The sequence below is a fragment of the Xyrauchen texanus genome, chromosome 3 (assembly GCF_025860055.1).
Source record: "Xyrauchen texanus isolate HMW12.3.18 chromosome 3, RBS_HiC_50CHRs, whole genome shotgun sequence".
NCBI lineage: Eukaryota > Metazoa > Chordata > Actinopteri > Cypriniformes > Catostomidae > Xyrauchen > Xyrauchen texanus.
The window spans coordinates 18089362-18108229 of NC_068278.1; the positions used below are offsets into that span (position 1 = coordinate 18089362).

General features: G+C 34.5%; 2 protein-coding genes across 2 annotated transcripts; both read right to left on the reverse strand.

Annotated features, from left to right (window-relative positions):
• Nucleotides 1-1394: 1394 nt before the first annotated feature.
• On the reverse strand, nucleotides 1395-10396 carry krt1-c5 (keratin, type 1, gene c5). Its single transcript, XM_052105894.1, has 9 exons — nucleotides 10007-10396; nucleotides 9816-9898; nucleotides 9524-9680; nucleotides 7655-7819; nucleotides 7379-7504; nucleotides 2502-2719; nucleotides 2349-2374; nucleotides 1760-1868; nucleotides 1395-1437 (listed from the first exon to the last, which is right to left on the reverse strand). Exons 1-9 carry the CDS (start codon nucleotides 10394-10396, stop codon nucleotides 1395-1397), a joined length of 1317 nt encoding a protein of 438 aa, XP_051961854.1.
• A 4514-nt stretch (nucleotides 10397-14910) lies between these two features.
• Nucleotides 14911-18868, reverse strand: lhx6b (LIM homeobox 6b). Its single transcript, XM_052099067.1, is given in 8 exon segments — nucleotides 14911-14924; nucleotides 14927-14957; nucleotides 15124-15219; nucleotides 15390-15484; nucleotides 15653-15867; nucleotides 18198-18319; nucleotides 18458-18592; nucleotides 18803-18868. Coding segments are annotated over 8 exon segments (774 nt in total).

Genomic DNA, 18868 nt, shown 5'->3' on the forward strand with positions numbered 1-18868 from the left:
ATGCAAAATATATTTTAATTATTTATTTTAAGGATTCGTGAGAGTCATCATGATATATTATGGATATATTATTTAATATTCATAATATCTAAGATCATATTAACTTGTGTGTGCGTATGCGCGTGCGTGCTAAAACAGAGAAAGAAGAAAGTTGAATTCTTCTTTAGTCGTTGTTTGGGGTTTTCACCATAAGGCGGCAGTGTTATACAGAGGCAGCGAGGAACTGTTCTGTGATGACCGTAATTTACACCAAATCCTTCCGCACAGTTTTATTAATCTGTAATTGCATTGTAATGACTTGCTGTTAAGGAATGAATAAGATTTTACAGTACAACAGTGCTAAGAAATTAGGAAAAAATAGAACTTAGACACCTGTGGAGGAAAAAGGGGTATTTGGAAAGTGAAATTTTAAGAGCGATTTAAACTTAAAGGTTTCGTTCACTCAAATATGATGGAAAATAATATGATAATTTACTCACTTTTATGCCATCTCAAACTCATATGCGAAGATATAATGTAATGTGTCCATATAATGTAAGTCAAAGGAGACCAAAACTTTCAAGATTCAAAATGGACATAAAGGCAGCATAAAAGTAATCTATATGGCTCAAGTTGTTTAATGTGTCTGAAGTTATACAATCACTTTGGGTGAGATCTGATCAATATTAAATCATTATAGATTAGTATTGCACAGTTTTGAAGCATACATTGTGTTCCATAAAAGTTAAAAACTAATCTGAATCTGCCCAGTATTTTTGTTTTTGAGAGTTGTTACATATTTTGTCATATGAGCTATGAATGTTTATCCCAAATAGTCAAGATATATGTTGTATTAAGCCTGCAAATTAAAATTATGAATGTAGACACTTTGTTCAGTAATTTGGTTATCTTTGAACATAAAAAAATGTTTTCAGGTCATGGACATATGAAACTGGCCTGTGTTCATTAAGATACATCAATGGAAAATAAAACTTGGCACAGTAGCATTTACTGAAGAAGAAATAAAATAGCAATGTTTTTGCCTTAACATATTTGTTAACCACTTTAAAACCTGAAAATAAAGAGCTTATGAGTGCAATTATCATCCTGACAACCAAAGTAAAGACACTTGTTTTCCACATACAACTCAGAAACCATCACAAAAGAATGACATTTGAAACCAGAGTTTTGGTGTCAGGGCTTTTTCTTTAGCTTGTTCTGAGACTTTTCTGTCTTTGTCTTTTGGCTCAGTTTCTCACACAGCACTGTGCACAGCCACTGTGGCCAGACAGGTTTAAATCCCCATCCACAGCTATAGATATCATTTTTCTACCCATCACTACCACTAGTACCCCATTCAGGATATCAGCTAGTTTCGCATGTATATTGTTTCATTGTCTGACTTTGTTCTATTCTTATATGACATGCTCTATTGCAACTTGACTTATAGAATCAGACCTAGAAAAGTGAAGAAAAAAGAATATCATACGAATATATACGCTCCACAGTGAATGTAAAAGTAAGAAATGTATAAGAATAGATATTTATTAAAGAGCATATGTTACTTTTCTAAAGCCCTTTTACATTTTTATGTTGCATTTATTTCCTGAAGGAAAACAATTGATAGTAAAAAAATAAAGACAACTGACACATCACTTACTTTTTAATAATGGATTGTTTATTCAGTTACTGGATATATAATCACTGAATAAATCACTGTGATTGGTCTCATTTACCACTGATTACAAAGTAGAAAAACATGGCTTTGGATCAGTGTCACTTGTGTTCCTCTATCTGTTCCACCTCACTCGATTCATCCACCACCTTTCCATTTACCATGGTCTGGGTGACCACCTTGACAATCTTCCTGGTCCTCACTTCAGGCTCTTCTTTAAGGGCAAGAAAAACAGTATATTTTATATAATTTTAATATAAAATAATAAAATACAATTATAAACTTTTATATAATAGGTAATTCATGTTGTCTAATCATCTCTGTATTGTTAACGTTCCCTGCAGAGTCACAATGTCAGAGTCATAGACAATTACAGTACAGCTAAACTTAAAGGAATCGTAACATACATTATTTATAATTGTATTCCCCATTCGGTCCACTTATAACGTTACAAGCAGTTTTTGCTGCTAGGTTGGATAAATTATTATTTGGGATTGTGGAGATGGTTTTAAATAAAAAATACACAATGTTGATCATAGTTCATTGAACACATTTTTTATATCAAAAGGTCAAGAAAAATAAAATTCCTCATAATATGACCACTTTAATACAATTTACTGTTAAATTAGCATTGATATATTATCTTGTGCATTATAGTACAGTATTACAACTGTCCCTTTAAGAACAGACTTACTTTTAGCAGGAGGTATTTTTTTTATCCTAAAAATAGAAATAAAACAAATTACTCAAATGATTACATATGTAAGAAACAAGCTTCCCTCAGCATTGCTTGTAAGAAGACAGCATTTTTCAGCTTTAAAAAAAACAAAAACATGAATCATCTTACACTTCCTCTCCATCCAGCAGCCTTTTGTATGTGGTGATCTCCAGCTCCAGATTCTGTTTGATGCGCAGTAACTGCTCATAATCAGTTTTAATTCTTTGCATATCCAGACGCAGATGTGAGAGTTCATCCTCCAACTGTTTAAGTGCACCCTGAAGTCGTTCAATCTCAATAGTGTACATTTGATTAGTCTCTCCAAGGTTCCCCTCAAGAACACCAACCTGAGGTGAGCCATAATGTTCAGTCAGTAATGAGATAGAAAACGTGCAAGCTCAAAATGATTAACTAATTGCTTTAGGTTGTGATCATTAGACATGAGTGCCAACAAGATCAAATTTCCTTGTACTGTATAATGCCTGATCTAAAAATGGTATGTGTGAACAATTAAGCCTGCTGAAAAGGCCTTATCATCTGTCCAGGCCATGGGAAGTATATGTCTTCTGATGTGTTTTTAGACTGTCATCACTTGTGGCTTCATATCCATTACAGAGTGATTAATTATACAGGTATAAACATGTTGAAATATTGTGTTTGTTTACTTCAGAAAGAGCAGCAGATGAAGGGGACTGTGGTTCCCCTTGCTGAAGGGATAGCCTTGACATGTCTCTGTCCTTTTTGTCAACAAACTAATGAATACATGCTTGCAAATGTAATATACTGTATAAGCAATATATGAGAGCTTAAATGTAAAATATTGGCCAGTTATTTTGTCTGTGTTTGCTCCTCTAATAAAAATTGTTCCAAATGAAGCCAAAACATTGCGTCGCCTAAAAATGCAAAAAACACCAAAGAAAAACTTTGCAAGAGTCCGATGACTCAAACAGCTCACTGGGTTACTCAGTGGCCTTTAACGAAAGACGTCAAAAATGAAAATGTGTTGTGTGTTCATGAGCGCTATGAGAAAAGCTATTTCAAAGTGACAAGCATGTTCATGTGAGATCTTGCATTGCTTTTTGCTCTATCAACAACACAAGTTTGCCATGTGCCACTGTGAATGAGCTCTTATAGTACTCATGAACGTGCTGCAGATGTCAAGATTTTTACTGAAAAATTACTTTGGCTTGTTTCTTACTGAAACTAATTGTATGTATTTTTTTAAGCTTTAAAGTATGTCACTATCCGAGGTGGGTAGTGGGTAGTTTACTCCTTACATTTACTTGAGTAATTTATTTTTGGTTGAAAAAACCAAAAGTACCCACTTTTAAACCCTAGAGTAGGTTTAAAAGTGGGTACTTTTTACTCTAACTCAAGTAAATTTCTAATGACATTTTTTGACCTTTTCTTCATTACAATGGGTGCCGTTACTGTCGTTACATTACTGGGTTTAATTTAAATTAATGTGTAATTTATTGAGAGATTATTGAATGGGACTTTTACGACAGCGGACGTTCACACAACTGAAGGCAGCACGCTGAGGTAAGTTGTGGCCCTAATGATAATGCGTGCTTTTCTGTGACATGGTGATGGTCATTTTCAGGGTGATTCTGAAAATATGGGCTCTTGAGACACATTTTTACATTTATATTTTTAAATCAGTGCAGCGATCTATCAGTGCGCTTTGTCCCGCATGTCATGAGCAGTATTTAAGTATTTACCCCACGCCCTAGCAGGGGCACTGGAAAATGGAAACTGGAAATTCAGGCTGATTAACTGTATAAATCCATTTAACCATCAAAGCTGAGTGTAAATAAATGCCTTTTGCTCTGCCGTTCACGTGATTGACAACTGGAACGCAAACAGATTTCTGCAGTTCACAGCGAGGGGCGCAAGGCGATCGTATGGCGAAGTGAGTGGCTGTGTCCGAAATAGTTTACTTGTTCACAAGTTCTCTATTTCCTATATAGAGAATGGCAGTGACTGCACTATATCTCAGCAGTGAGTGAACGAAATGAGTGAGTAAATTTGGATGCTGACGTAGAGTAAAGAGTAAAAATGTTTTATCAAATGTACATTATTGTGTTTATTTGTTATACGTTAGTATCTTTAAACTCCAATTCAAGCTGGGTTTCGCTTCTCATTCGACCAAATTATCATAACCTATATGTTATAACAGAATATATTCAGGATAGTTCAACCAAAAACGAACATTCTCTCGTTATTTACTCACCCTCATGCAATCCCAGATGTGTATGACTTTCTTTCATCTGCTGAACACAAACAAAGATTTTTAGAAGAATTTTTCAGCACTGTAGGTCCATACAATACAAAAGAGAAGGATTACCAACATTTTAAAGCAAAAAAAGGTAATAAAACTAATCCATAAGACTCCAGTGGTAAAATCAATATCTTCACATGCGATGTGATAGGTGTGGATGAGAAACAGAGAAACAGATCACTTTCACATTATTCTTGTGTTTTTGGTGATTCACATTCTCTGCATATTGCCCCCTACTGGGCAGGGAGAAGAATGTCTAGCAAAAAATGACAAGTAGTGATCTGTTTAGTGTGTAGTGACTACTCAAGTGAGTAGTTTCTCACCCACATTTATCATATCACTTCTGAAGATATGGATTTAACCACTGGTGTCTTATGGATTACTTTTATTCTGCCTTTATGTGCTTTTTGTAGCATAAACATTTTGTCACCCATTCACTTGTATTACATGGACCTACAGAGCTGAAATATTCAGAAATACAGAGCTAAAAATCATAATTTGTGTTTTGCAGAAGAAAGAAAGTCATCTGGGATGGCAAGTGTCACAATGGTTTGGAACACATGAGGGTAGGGAAATGATGAGAGAATTTAAATTTTTGGGTAAACTATCCCTTTAAAGTGATAGCTCAGCCATAATTTAATATTCTGTCATCATTTCCCTACCCTCATGTGTTCCAAACCATTGTGACGCTTTGTATTCTGTGGAACACAAAATATGTTAGACAGAATGTTAGAGACTGAAAGTTTCAGTTACAATTCACTTTCAAAATATGGAGAAAAAAATTTATTCACTGAAAGTAAATAGTGGGAAACATTCTGTCTAATATCTACTTAGTGTTGCATGAATGAAAGTAAGTCATACGGGTTTGAAACAACATGATGGTGAATGATGACATAATTTCAAATAATAATTATAATAATTCTGTAGTACACGTTCATTGTGTATTATGTAATGAAATATAGGGGAATAAACAACTATTATGTCATTTGTGAAAGTAACGAGTTACTCACTACTTGAGTACACTTTTAATTGGATACTTTATTACTCTTACTCAAGTAATAATTTATGTTAGTAATTTTACTTGAGTAATATGTTTTTAAAAGTAATTATACTTTTACTTGAGTACAGTTTTTGTCTACTCTACCCACCTTTGTTCACTAGATGTCACGATTATAAAGTTTCACTATTAAGGTTTAATCACATGTGGCAGAAATATTATATATCTAATATATAAATACATAATATAAAAGAGTTTTTTGGTGTAAGCCTAAATGTGAAACTCTTGTGCTTGTTCCTAGCTGGTTAGATCAGCTGTTTCTAAGGTTACAGATGGTAGCCATGTTTTGCTTGGCAAGGTTTCATGGACTGAATGTGAAACTGGGGCTGCACCACTGATATATAGTATATAGAACTGGAATGCTCATGACGTCATAACAGTGAAGCCACTGCGCTGCCACATTACTCTGCCCAAACATTTTAATGTCCTTATTGACTTAATAGGAAATTCATCTCATTTCTGCGAGTAAACGATAAGTCATTCAATCAACGATTTTATATCTGAAATTGGCATGTATATCCGTACAAGGCAAACGTCTTACACATGTAATTATCTATTTATTTAAAGTCGTGAATTTTTCCTGTTTCTTGAAAGCCGGAGCGAGTTATGTATATCTGTATCAAACAGTGAACAGATCAGTTGAACGTAAACAAGTTCACTGAAACTGAGGTAAGATACAAACAAACATTTTCACACTCATTTATTGAGATCATGGAAGTGTTTGTTCAGAGTTACTTGTTTTATGTTTTTAACAAAAGTGCCTTTTTCTCGTGGTCACTTGAATAAAAGCGCAAATTCTCATCACATGCGCAACGCCTGAGGCAAAGTTGGTTAAAATTATACTAAAATGCTAGATTTAAATAGCAAACGATCATGTATTATGACATGTGACAACAGCAAGCACTTCAATATGAAAACAAGCAAAACGTGTTGTCACTATAAACAAGCAGACATTACAGCGTTTCCTACTTACATTACATTACAACGCAATTCGCATATATCTTCTCCCTCGTACCGATTACCGAATAGTATCCATAACAAGCAAATTAAACATTAAACATGATTGTCACTACAGAACGAAACTGACTCTCTATGGCAGTTTGGGCATACTAAGACGGCCGCTCGAACACGCCCGGGTCTCGATCTGTCTTCACGTTGTGCTGAGGTTCGGTCTGAGCTGTTGGGTTTATTTGTGGCCGAACTATCGCACAGGTGTCATATTTTAGTCTCCTTGTGTGTGCTGTCCAGTGCCAGTTCATCTTGCTCTTTGGTCTAGTGAGTTCCTCTTGGTCTTCGGTCTTGTTCCTGTCCATCGGTCCTGTGTTTTCCCTCTTTATCCAGCCCAGCCCGTCCTTTTGTTTACCACCCTGAACATTGTTTTTCCCCTTCAGGATAGTTTGAGTTTTGCCTGTGTTTATTTTTGGATTAATAAAACCTTAAAAAAGAGTGTTTTTTCACTCTGTGTTTGGGCCTTGCTTCTGTTGATAACCATGACATTTAATCCATGCTGTAAGCAATGTTCCTGTTACTATGCATATTTCACAGGTTTATTTGTGAGGTATTGTAAATGATTATAGGACAGTATACCAGGTATTGCTGATATTGAATGTTTCATCAATTTTCATCAGTGCTCATTTAGCAGTGAGGATAAACTGCCATTTATGTCACCTGTTTGCGCAAACTGTCGAGTTCCAACTCTAAAGCCTGCAGGAAGTGTCTTCTTTCATTGAGCTCACTCTGAGTGCAACGCAAAGCCTCATTACTCTCCTTCACCTCTGACTGCACGGTCTCCAGCTGTCACATACACACACACATGAGGCATGCTTATTGTGTTAGATAATACGTGTTCATTCAAACACACCTGTGTTTGCAGTGAAATCAAGAATCTAAAATAGATTATTCAGGTGTGCTGTATGTGGATTCTATATTGGATGTTATACTGACCTTCTTCAGGTACCACATCTCAGCATCCTCTTTGTTCTTTTGTGCAATCGCCTCATACTGGGTTCTAAGCTCAGACATGATGACTCCCAGGTCTGGGCCCTGGGATGCATCCACCTCCACATTCACTTGCTCATTGGCTTGACGGCTCTTTAGAGCACTCATCTCCTTCATGGAGACAGAGATGAGGGAATCAGTGATTTAATACTGTGGCCCCAAGTATTTACACTCTTAAGCCACACTTGAAATGTATGAATTTAATTGCATTAGATGCTAAATGTTAGACCAAGTTCCACCATAGACCCTTTTTAGAACTAATTTCACTTAGCCATTATTTGCAATGTTTGCAATTACTTTTAACCAACTGTTGTCAATGTTATTGTTTGTGGATGTATGAAGTCAGTTCCCCTCGAGTTCACACATGGTGTCCTAGCCAATTAACCAAAGGCTGTTGTTCATCACAGTAACTATGGGCATGTTCCACTAAATTCGACAACCAGAAATTTATTTCTTAATTTTGAACAGTATATCTATTGTATTATCTAATGCAGTGACATTCAGTTTTAAGTGTAGCTTAAAGGAATATTCCAGGTTCAATACAAGTTAAGCTCAATCAACGGCATTTGTGGCATTATATTGATTACCGCAAAAATGTATTTAGACTCGTCCCTCTTTTTCTTTAAAACAAAAAGCAAAAATCAAAGTTACAGTGAGGCACTTACAGCAGAAGTGAATGTGGCCAACTTTTAGAGGGTTTAAATGGCATAAATGTGACATTTTTAGTTTTATAAAAGCACTTACATTAATTCTTCTGTTAAAACTAATTTATTATTTGAGCAGTAAAGTTGTTTCAATTGTAATTATTACAGTCATTTTAGGGTTTGTTGACATTACATTGTCATGACAAAAAAGTTGTAAAATTGAATAGAACTTTACATATAAAAGGTTAGTAAGCGATTTTATCACACTCAGATCATGTTAACACACATATAATTTATGTCTTGTGGTTATACTTTTTATATTGTATTTTAACGTTCAAAAATTGGCTCCATTGACTTCCATTGTAAGTGCCTCACTGTAACTTAGATTTTTGCTTTTTTTTAAAGAGGAGGGGCAGGTCAAAATAAATTTTTGTGATAATCAATATTAGGCCACAAATGATGTTGATTGAGCTTAACTTGAATTGCACCCGGAATTAAGTGTCCAAATGCTTTTTTGGAGTTGCTGTATGCAGCACATAAATATTGTGTTACAACACATTGATTAAATTGTGAATCAAGGCTTACAGCTCTGTTCTTCAGGAAAACATACTTTCCTATAGAATCTCATATCATTGCCTCTTTGACTACTTAATCTCCCTTGACTACTGTCAATTTCAAATGTCCTGCTGTGCAGATGCTCATTGTAAAGTCATTCATTTGTTTAGAGCTAAATTTAACATTTAACCGCACCTGTCTGTCCAAACACTTCTTCACCAAGACTATAGGTCAGTGTGTGTAATAAGTGTGTGCTCTTACACACTGCTTATCCTGCAGTACATATCTATCTAAAGAAAGTAGTTTGAAATGGGTGTTCCTCTTTAAAGCACACAGAGGCGTTCCATCTGTTAGAATGACTTCTGTGGGAGATAAGGAGTGTGTATCCTCTTCAACCATCAAGGAATTGAAAAAGACATTTAGAAAACTGTGTACTAAGTATTTAAAAAATGTGGATGGTGAAACAATTAGGATAATTCTGCTGAAAATGTAATAATGTGCATTTTCCTAGTTGACTATAATTTCTAAGATCAGAATTGATTTATCATACTATCACAGGGGACAAATGAATGATATCTCATGTAAAATAAATTTAAGTGTCAGTTATGTATATAACCTCATCATGATTCTTTCTCAGGAAATAGAGCTCCTCTTTCAGACTCTCCAGGTCTCCTCGGAGGGTTGCAATGATCTGATCATGATCAGATTTTGCCCTTCTCAAAGCATGGCAATCTCTCTCAACCGAATGACAAAGAGTAGCCTCTGCCTCCCATCTGTTTATATAAGTAAAAAATAAATATATATATAAATATACCAGTACTTATACATTAGTTCAAATGACAATTAATTTCACGATGGATCTTTCCGAAGGATAAGGAACAATAAGGAACAAAAAGAGCAAAACTCACTTGATCCTAAAGTCATCTGCTGCAAGCTTGGCATTTTCAATCTCCAGCAATAAACGAGCATTCTCCAGTGTTTTTTTCCTCACCTAGTGAGCAGAATTGTGATGTCAAAAGTGTACTAAAGCTAAATTTGCGCATGTAATGAAATGAAAAAAATCATAATTGCACTAGAACACCTGACACAAGTCACAAACCTCTTGTCCAATTGCATGTGCTTGAGCCATCAGTCCATCAATGTCATGACCTTTGGGTGCACGCTCAACCATCAACTGCTTAATTCTGAGCTCCAGGTCAGCGTTGGACTTCTCAAGAGAACGCACCTTTTCCAGGTAGCTGGCCAATCGGCCATTTAAACCTTGCATGGTCTCTTTCTCACTGACACCCAAACCATTCAGTGATAGGTTGCTAAGGATGTTAAGGCCATTTCCCAAAGAGATGGAACGAGACAGGGACAAAGTATTGGCTGAGGAGATGGACACTTGGCCTTTAGAGCGTCCCCGAACCCCACCATCACGCAAGGACATGCTGGAGGAAGAGGGTTGCCGCCCCATAGAGAAACTATGCGTAGAGAAGCTGGAGGTCATGGTGCTCGTGGAACGAGAGAGGTTCTGTATGTGCAATGATGGTGAAGAAATATTGAGAGGTTCATAATTTGTTACTTAAAGTGCAGAACATTTACACAGACAAGAAGTAAATAATAATCTCCTGCCATATGAAGTCTATGCAGTTATATGACTTAAACCCAGAATATTCTGATAATATAAACTCTGATTTCTGTGATTATTTTGCATATACCTAAACATCCTGTAATATTATACTGCCTTGAATAATTCGATTTAGAAAGAGTAACCATAAACTTGGTATTGTTGTAAGTTTTAAACTTAAAATTACTTAAGTTCAGTCCAGACTTAAAATTAACCATAATTATTTAATAAAAACTGGTCATTTGTTTTCAAATCAAGAAGAATAGAGAAATTGTGCATTTGAAATAGAGTACTTACACAGATTGTTTCCGAATTTAGTGTAGAGCCAGTGTATTAATTTGTCCTGTGAAGAACTGGTGGCTCGTATGTAGATGTTCAGGTGTGGCAGAGTATTAATGCTGGGACAGTTCCTGAAGAGCTGTTGCCATGGAAATCTATGATCATCCAATCACATCACTCCTCAGGTGAAAGGGTATTTCCTGACTGAAACCAATAAAACACAATGCATTTTACCCAAGGCACAATCCACATATTACATTGCACTTTTTTCTTAAACACGAAAATGAAAAAGTTGAAAATGTAATATGCTACAATTATATATTTCAGAAACTTTATAGGGATAGTTCACCAAAAAATGTATATTCAGTAATCATTTAGTCACCCTCACATTGATCCAAACTTGCAGGATTTTCTTTCTTTCATGGAATTCAAAAGGAGATGTTATCCTTCACTGTCATATGAAAAATGACACACTGAAAATTAATGATAACTGAGACTGACATTTTGCTTAATGTCTTCTTTTGTCCTTTCAAAGGACTTTATGCCAAAATATTGATAATTACAGTTTATAGTGTAAATGACACATCCATTATAAAAGAGGGTGTACTGTAATAACCATAACCCTATTTTTCTTAATCATGAATAACCTGATTTGCATTAGAGAGGGGAAAAAGTCCACTGGCACCATTCAGTGAGGGTATAATGATCTGTAACATGAGAGTGCTTCACCTAGAGACCATCATCCAAAGAACTCGCTAGTCTTGAAGAAGCTCAACAATGAGGAGACAGAGATTGTGAGAGAGAGAGAGATTGAGAGAGAGAGAGAGAGAGAGAGAGAGAGAGAGAGAGAGAGAAAGGCAAAACCCCTGTGAAATTGTCCTGTTTGGGGAGGAGGTTGCCCTAATCACCTAGTAACCTTACACTATGTTCGATTCTGGCTCTCATTGTGTGTGTGACTCTGAAATCTCTATCTAATATGCATGGTATTATTATTATTTGGAAAGGGGGGAAAAAGACCACAGTTAAGATTACTCACTTTGGGCCCACACACTGAATAACTGTAGAACTAACAAAAAAGCACCACAAAGTACCATGGCTTCTGGACAAGGGGGTGTACCATGATAAAACAGTGGAAGTCCTTGAAGTACTTGGATAAATAATTTGCATGGACTCATCTAAAGCATTTGGATGAATTTGGTAATCATTCTGTACCATGGTGTATATCAAAGTACCATGGCATCACATCGTATAAATCACTGTTTAATGTTGCTTTTTTGTAAGGGATTTCTCGCTTGTGCAACATGGAGAGTTATCCTTTTTTACTTATTCCCAGAAGATACTCTATGGACATTACACTTAACATTAAATACGGAAGTAGAAATTTTAATCAATAGAGAAATAAAAAAGTAACAATATTATAAATATCGGTACTGTATATTGCATGGTATATACTGTATGCATATCAATATATGTCATATAGACTTATTATATTATAGACTTATTATAGACCCCAACACACATATAGAGTCAGCACCATCATGTGGGTGCAACTGAAATTGCATTGCTGATCTTCCTCACCACACATTTAAAATGCTGGCCTGACCATAATCATAAATAATTCAGCTACAGTGTATCCAAGCTGAAACTGATAATGATTTAACCCTAGAGAACAAGTGAGGGTGACAAACTATATCCACGTTTATGAGTGTTTCTTCTTTTTCTGCCAATTTTAGCACTGTGAACTTCTAAAAAATTGTCTTGTTAAAAAAAAATTATTCTCTCTCACTAGTTTTTTTTATTTAGTTTTTTATTATTTGTCTATTAACATTACAATTTAAGTTTATTTTCCTGAAAGTCATAAAAATGCCCACCACAGTGTAATTTGTAACACATCACAAATTCTGTACTATGTTCAATAGAATTCTGTGGTAAAACTGACTGTAAATGAATGGTTTGTTTGTTTGTTTGTTTGTTTGTGTTTTGGCAAAACGGTAAACTCCTTTGTCTTGCTCGGCTAATTTTTATGGCTAACATTTTATGTATCCTAAATAAACACAATACATTTATATTGTTTTGCATAGGAAAAATTACAGCTTGATTGGAAATTATGTAAGATAAAAAAATGCTCTCAAGTGATATTTACCTTGATTTTTCTTTGTTTTCTTCAAAAATCACTTGTTTCATATTTCATCTTAAGCATGGGCTTCACTAACACTTTTATCGACTTGGTTAACAAGTAGGCTACACTAACTTTCAATGAACACTTAAGGGCAAATTTTGTGGTGTGGTGGAAATTTATGTAAATACTTTTTATATTTAAACAATATACGTTAAAATGGTTTATGTTTATTTCATTCTTCTTTGTTTAGATTATCATAGTTTAAACATGTAATAATTTGTATTTTTATAATGGCTATAACAGTAAAATCAATAAATCTATTCATCTGAATAGTACCAAAAATAAATAAAGGCATTGTAAAAAGTTTCTAAGTCCACTGTAATGTGAGCTTTATAACAAAAAGGAGTTGAAATATGTTTCTTTTAATAACAATTACCCTGAGACATGTTGAAGAAACACCCATATACAGTGTGCTCTATGTTGTTGTCAAAATTGTGTTATTGTCCGTTGAGAATACACTATAGTTTGGCCTCAAGCCCCGTTGTATGTGTGCAGATATTTGCAAGTCATGCAGGTAACATAACTTGATTAACTGAAACTAGGACTAGGAGGAAGAGAAAAGTAGTTGAAGAAAGTCTGCATTTATATAATGTGAAGAGTGCAAGTCCTTGCAGTTCTAAAATGAGAGCTGTTCATGACACCAAGGCACACTTGATTATGTGACCCTCAGCTGAGAGATTTGGTGAGTGGAAGACATGCTTTGATAATTTATCACTTGGCCTGTATAGACCAAACTGTATAAGAGCAGGAGAGAAATTATCCAGAAATTACTGGGATGGTCAAGCCATTTAAGGTCTGTTTTTGCCATTGTGACTTATTGGAAAGCTACATTGTTGCAGCAAGTTTAAGTGTCCAAATCAATATAACACTTTGAGAATATTTAAAGAAATGATGACATGAATGGACAGAGTAGTGGATCGATGCATCAAGCTGTATTTAGTCCTGGTTATGGTCACCATTAAATTGCTCACTGGATGAATAGTATAATGTCATTATTTGATTGGACATTTGATAAATTGTGGTTGCCATTAAACACACACAGGCAAAATTGGAGACCTTCAAACTTTGCCACAATTATTTCATACCAATGACCATGATAAATAAAGGACAGTGACTAGTGTATTGGATCATTAAATGAACTGTGACAGGATAATTCACTTTTATTGCTAGACTGCAACAAAAAAAAAATCACTAGGCTACATTTTTCAAGATGGAGTAAATTGTCAGAGAGGGAACAGAGGTCAAGCTAACTTTCTGGTTTATTATTATTCTTTTTTTCTCAAGCGATTATAACCTATGAAATATCCAAGATAAGTAGGAAAAGAATAGACCTAGAAACTTTGACCATTGGCAGAGTTTAACCCCAACCCCAAACATTTGTCTGTTTTTATTAGCTTTGTAGGAAATAAAGAGGCAAACCAGACTGGCATCAGTTCAAGGATTTACTAAAGTGACTATTAAAGATGTTATTACATATTTATTTTGAATTCTTAAATAGACACCCATTTCTTCAGGAGACAGGTAACATTACACCGAACTTTGTTAGTTCCAACTTGTTTAAGTTTGGACAGTTGAAAATATATAGCTGCTACAGCTACTAAACTGAACAGAAATTCTTCTTTTGAATTATTAAAGAAGAATTAATCATAGTTTTATTTCTGTTTCTGTGTAGATATACGGTAAGTAAGCATGTCCCGACTCCCAACAGATAAATAAAACACTGCCCACTTTAATTACTTTAAGATAAAATATAGATCTCAGTGTAAAGGAGCACAGTATGAATGTTGAAATAGAGGACAATGTGAACACGTTTTTGGACAGAATCACACCCTAATAAAATAATTGCAAGGACATAAACTGAGTCTCAAGTCTACCTGAGCGCAAAACACGACTGCAAGGGCATTAGGTCTGGTATCTGCCCTGTGTGGGAATGTTGTCATGAAATGTGTTCTTCTGTCTGGCTCTGCAGTTTTGGAACCAAACCTATACAAGAATGCAATACTGGTTAAAATGAAATTCTTTAGATTTCTCTTAATTAACATACCAGAAAGAATATGAAAAATGAGTAACATCTAATGAGTGATTGTAGAGCCATTGTAAAAGTCTAAATTAATTATAAAATATAAAGCATCAGTTTGCTGTTCTGTACCTGTATAACTCTTCTGCTTAGCCCAGTCATGTTTGCCAGCTTCTGCAGTGTCTTTGCATCAGGGTTCTTGTCTTGGCTAAATTGGGTTTGCATTATCTGTGAAAATCAAATACATGTGTGAGCATGATGCATCATGTGCAAAGATTTGTTGCCAATTCTACAGTAAAACATCCCTTTTATGTTTTATTTTTTTTAAAGAACTGTGTATTTATTAAATTTTTGTATAATCTTTTTTATTTTTTTGCCAAATTTGACCATTAATGTACCTGTAACTGCTCTGAAGTGAATGAGGTACGAGGTCTTTTTGATATCTTTGGGAAGCACTCGGTGGATAAAGCTCCCTCCAAATGTATTCCATCCTCTATAATGGCACAAACGGTGTCCAGTGCATTCATAAGTAATCATGGTTAAAAGTTAATATGTAAACTATTTTTTACATTGTCTTTTCAGTTGGTATCTTTAAATAAATAAAAGCTTTTACAAGTAAGTGCAATAACAGAACAAAATAAAATGAACAAATAATACATGCCTGACATGTACTGTAGGTTTACCAGCATTGTGTCATAGTGAATGCGGCAGAAAACTTGGTTCTCCACCAAGCCAAACTCTTCCCCTGTGGACAGCTGCCTTTTACAAGAGAAGCAAGCAAAGCAGGCAAGATGGTATATGTTGTTTCCTGCCCTCCGAACCCAGTCATTTGCACTCACTTGATGGCCACAACGAGCACATTTTATGCCAAAGGCACTGAAAAGCAAATTTATTATTTTCTTGCTGGTATAATTTTCCAGAACATACAGTTATCAAAGGCATACATCAGTGAAACCCCTGATGTGAATGATTTGTAACTTAATATAATAGTTTTTCTAACTTTTATCTATAGAAGCTTATACTGTATATCGATTAGCTTATTCAGTAAAATGCATATCATCATCAAATGACTGCTGAATTCCAAAAAGCAGTCTAAATAAAAATCACCAACTTTCATGGACTATATACACAAAGAAATAATATAAAATGATGTAAAATCTTTCTAACTAAATTAAATAATATTAAATAAATTGAGTAAAATTAACTTTTACAAATCTGATGTGATGTACTTAATAGGCTGAGTAAAACTTAAGTGAACATTCTACGCAAACTTTTCAAGTTTTCACTTCCTTACATACAGAAACAGTCCAATACAATTAATGCTTAATGCTTGTTATGTTATCCATTAGACAGCATCACCTTGCATTACTGACGTAAGTAATAAAACCAATGCCACACACATAGACTGCAACACTTGGTGCAAAAAAAATATGATGAGGGTAAAAAACAACAGATATTTTTTTTTTTTTTGCTTGATCGGGTAATTTTGAGGTGAAAATGAACTTCAGATTTCACAAAACAAGAAGTTTCCAAATGCACAAAATCAAAAATAAAAAGTTTAAATAAACAGTGAAATTATGCAAGCTCATTAATTATTGAAGCATGGTGCATGCTGGGAATACAAGCTTTGAAAAGTTAAGTACAATTTACTTATTTTATTTATCTGTGAAATTTACTCAAATTATAGTGAATACATAATACAAGGTTTACTACTTTAGGTTTGATACATGATGACACATTGTATACTGTAAAATCAAATGAGTTGATCTTAGATATTTCAAGGCAATCAGTTTGCATGCTTTTTCAAAGTAAATGTATTTATTTGGCTCAAGTACACTGAACTATTTTTTTAAGTAATGTTAACTATTTAAAAGCAAACTTAACTCATTTGTGATTAAAGTATCATTGTTTATATTTTAATATATAGAGTTACCACATTTAACAGTAAGAGGGAAATAATGACTGGGTTATCCATATTATACTCAGCACTTCATAGTGCACATAAATCTGCACTTTTGTAAAGTTCTGCTGAATAAAGAAAAATAACTTTATCTTAACAGGCTCCAAATTCACCAGAGGACAGAGTAACATTAGTCACCCTCATGGTGACTTCACAAAAATCTCAATTATCAACCAGCTACAACTAAACAACAACAATAGTCATAAGAATTAAAAGTAAATACATTTTCAAATAAGAATGATTATTTTTCTACATAAGTTCCCTTATTTTGACCAAACATTCATAATTTATTCAAGCGCAAGGGCTTATGTGTATTCCACACAGCTGAAATGTTGTACTTGATCATTTTGAGATAGTAGTACTTGAAGACAAAGATTAAAGATAAAAAAACTATTATAAATAATATTGACTATATGTACATGTTTGAATTGAGTACAATTGTAGAATTTACTTAATATTTTCAAGTTCATTCTTAAACTACTGAATGTAGAAAGTACTTAATCTTTTCTGCTATATTTACTTCATCAAAAAAAAAAAAAAAAAATCTGTGAAGTGAGTCTATACATAAATGCCTATTTAATTTATGGAAGATGCTAATTTCACTAAGTGTAAAAAGCCACAAAAAGCATCTTTGCACTAAGTGGAAATAGAGTTACATTCTATTTGCACTCTACTGCAAATAGTGGCAGATACTCATACATCCATTTGAATACTAACATACAGTATTTTAGCATCACTGCAGCAATTGTATTGTGTTAATTTGGAGTCCCACAGACACCTTACAACAACACCTACCTTACAAAAATTAACCATGAGTTTTACTACAGTAACCATAGTATCACCACAGTATATTTAATGTCTCTACCCTATTGCGATAAAATTCAAATATACCTGCCTTCATTTGATCAGCAGCTGACCTCAAATAAATCTGGCATGTCTGTCTTGAGTTTGGTCTGAGCAGTGGTGGGCGGAGTTAGTGTAAATAGACTCTGCCAACAAGATGGGATATTTGCACTTAGTGTAAATAGACACTCCGTTAAATTTAACCATAACATATGTCCAAATTGTTTAAAACGTTTTATATTTAGTCCTTCCATATATGGTCAAATGTAGATTCCCATTAAGACAATCTATGTGTAATAGATGCAGAAAGCACACATTGGCCGTTATCACACCTTGAAATTCATAATTATGAATAGAGGAAACTTGATAAATGTACAAAAAAAATAATAATAAAAAAAATTACCTGTTATAATCAGTTTTACAGAAAATGTCTTTATTTCTGATAAAGCAGCTGTTGTGCTGATCCAAAGACACTGCACACACAGAGCACTGCAGACATTTTAAATGCCAAGTTAAGCCATTCACCTGCGAGGAAAAACATGGCGTAACACTTGTAACTCAACAACACCATTGTTTGTTTTGTTTGCATTATAACACTATTAAATGGATATGCAATATATATGATTAATTATTAATCCATCATTAAGAGGTCCATATACGCACCCTCAGCAGCTGTCGGTCCAGAATTTCCCGCGTGCAGCGCGCGCACATGGATAGAGCAGATGATGGCGATGAACACCTTGATGTCGCAACAGGCCCATTATCTCTCAAACTCCAACAATGCGCGTTCGAGACTGACTTTGGATAAAAATATATACGTTACAAAGAATTTCGCAATAAGGTTGAATCTTATTTACCTATTCAAATGGGTTGAAATTTAAAAGTCTTATCCTGTTTTAAATATCTTTAATATAATTATTCAGGTACAAACATCTAAAATTATCATGGTCAGATATGTGACTTCGCATGACATAAATGAACACTGTAAGTATATTTGTTCCAACTTACCATTCTGCGCGTGATGTTGAGCTGCTGAGATTTGGAGTCCTGTGTCAACAAACGCTCCCAATTCAT

Coding starts and splice junctions, on each gene's coding strand:
- krt1-c5 (XM_052105894.1), bottom strand. CDS start 10,396: ATGACCTCCAGCTTCTCTACGCATAGTTTCTCTATGGGGCGGCAACCC. Junction 7,505..7,654: donor AGATGTGGTACCTGAAGAAG/GTCAGTATAACA, acceptor TGTATGTGACAG/CTGGAGACCGTGCAGTCAGA. Junction 1,869..2,348: donor AAAAATACCTCCTGCTAAAA/GTAAGTCTGTTC, acceptor TTGCCCTTAAAG/AAGAGCCTGAAGTGAGGACC.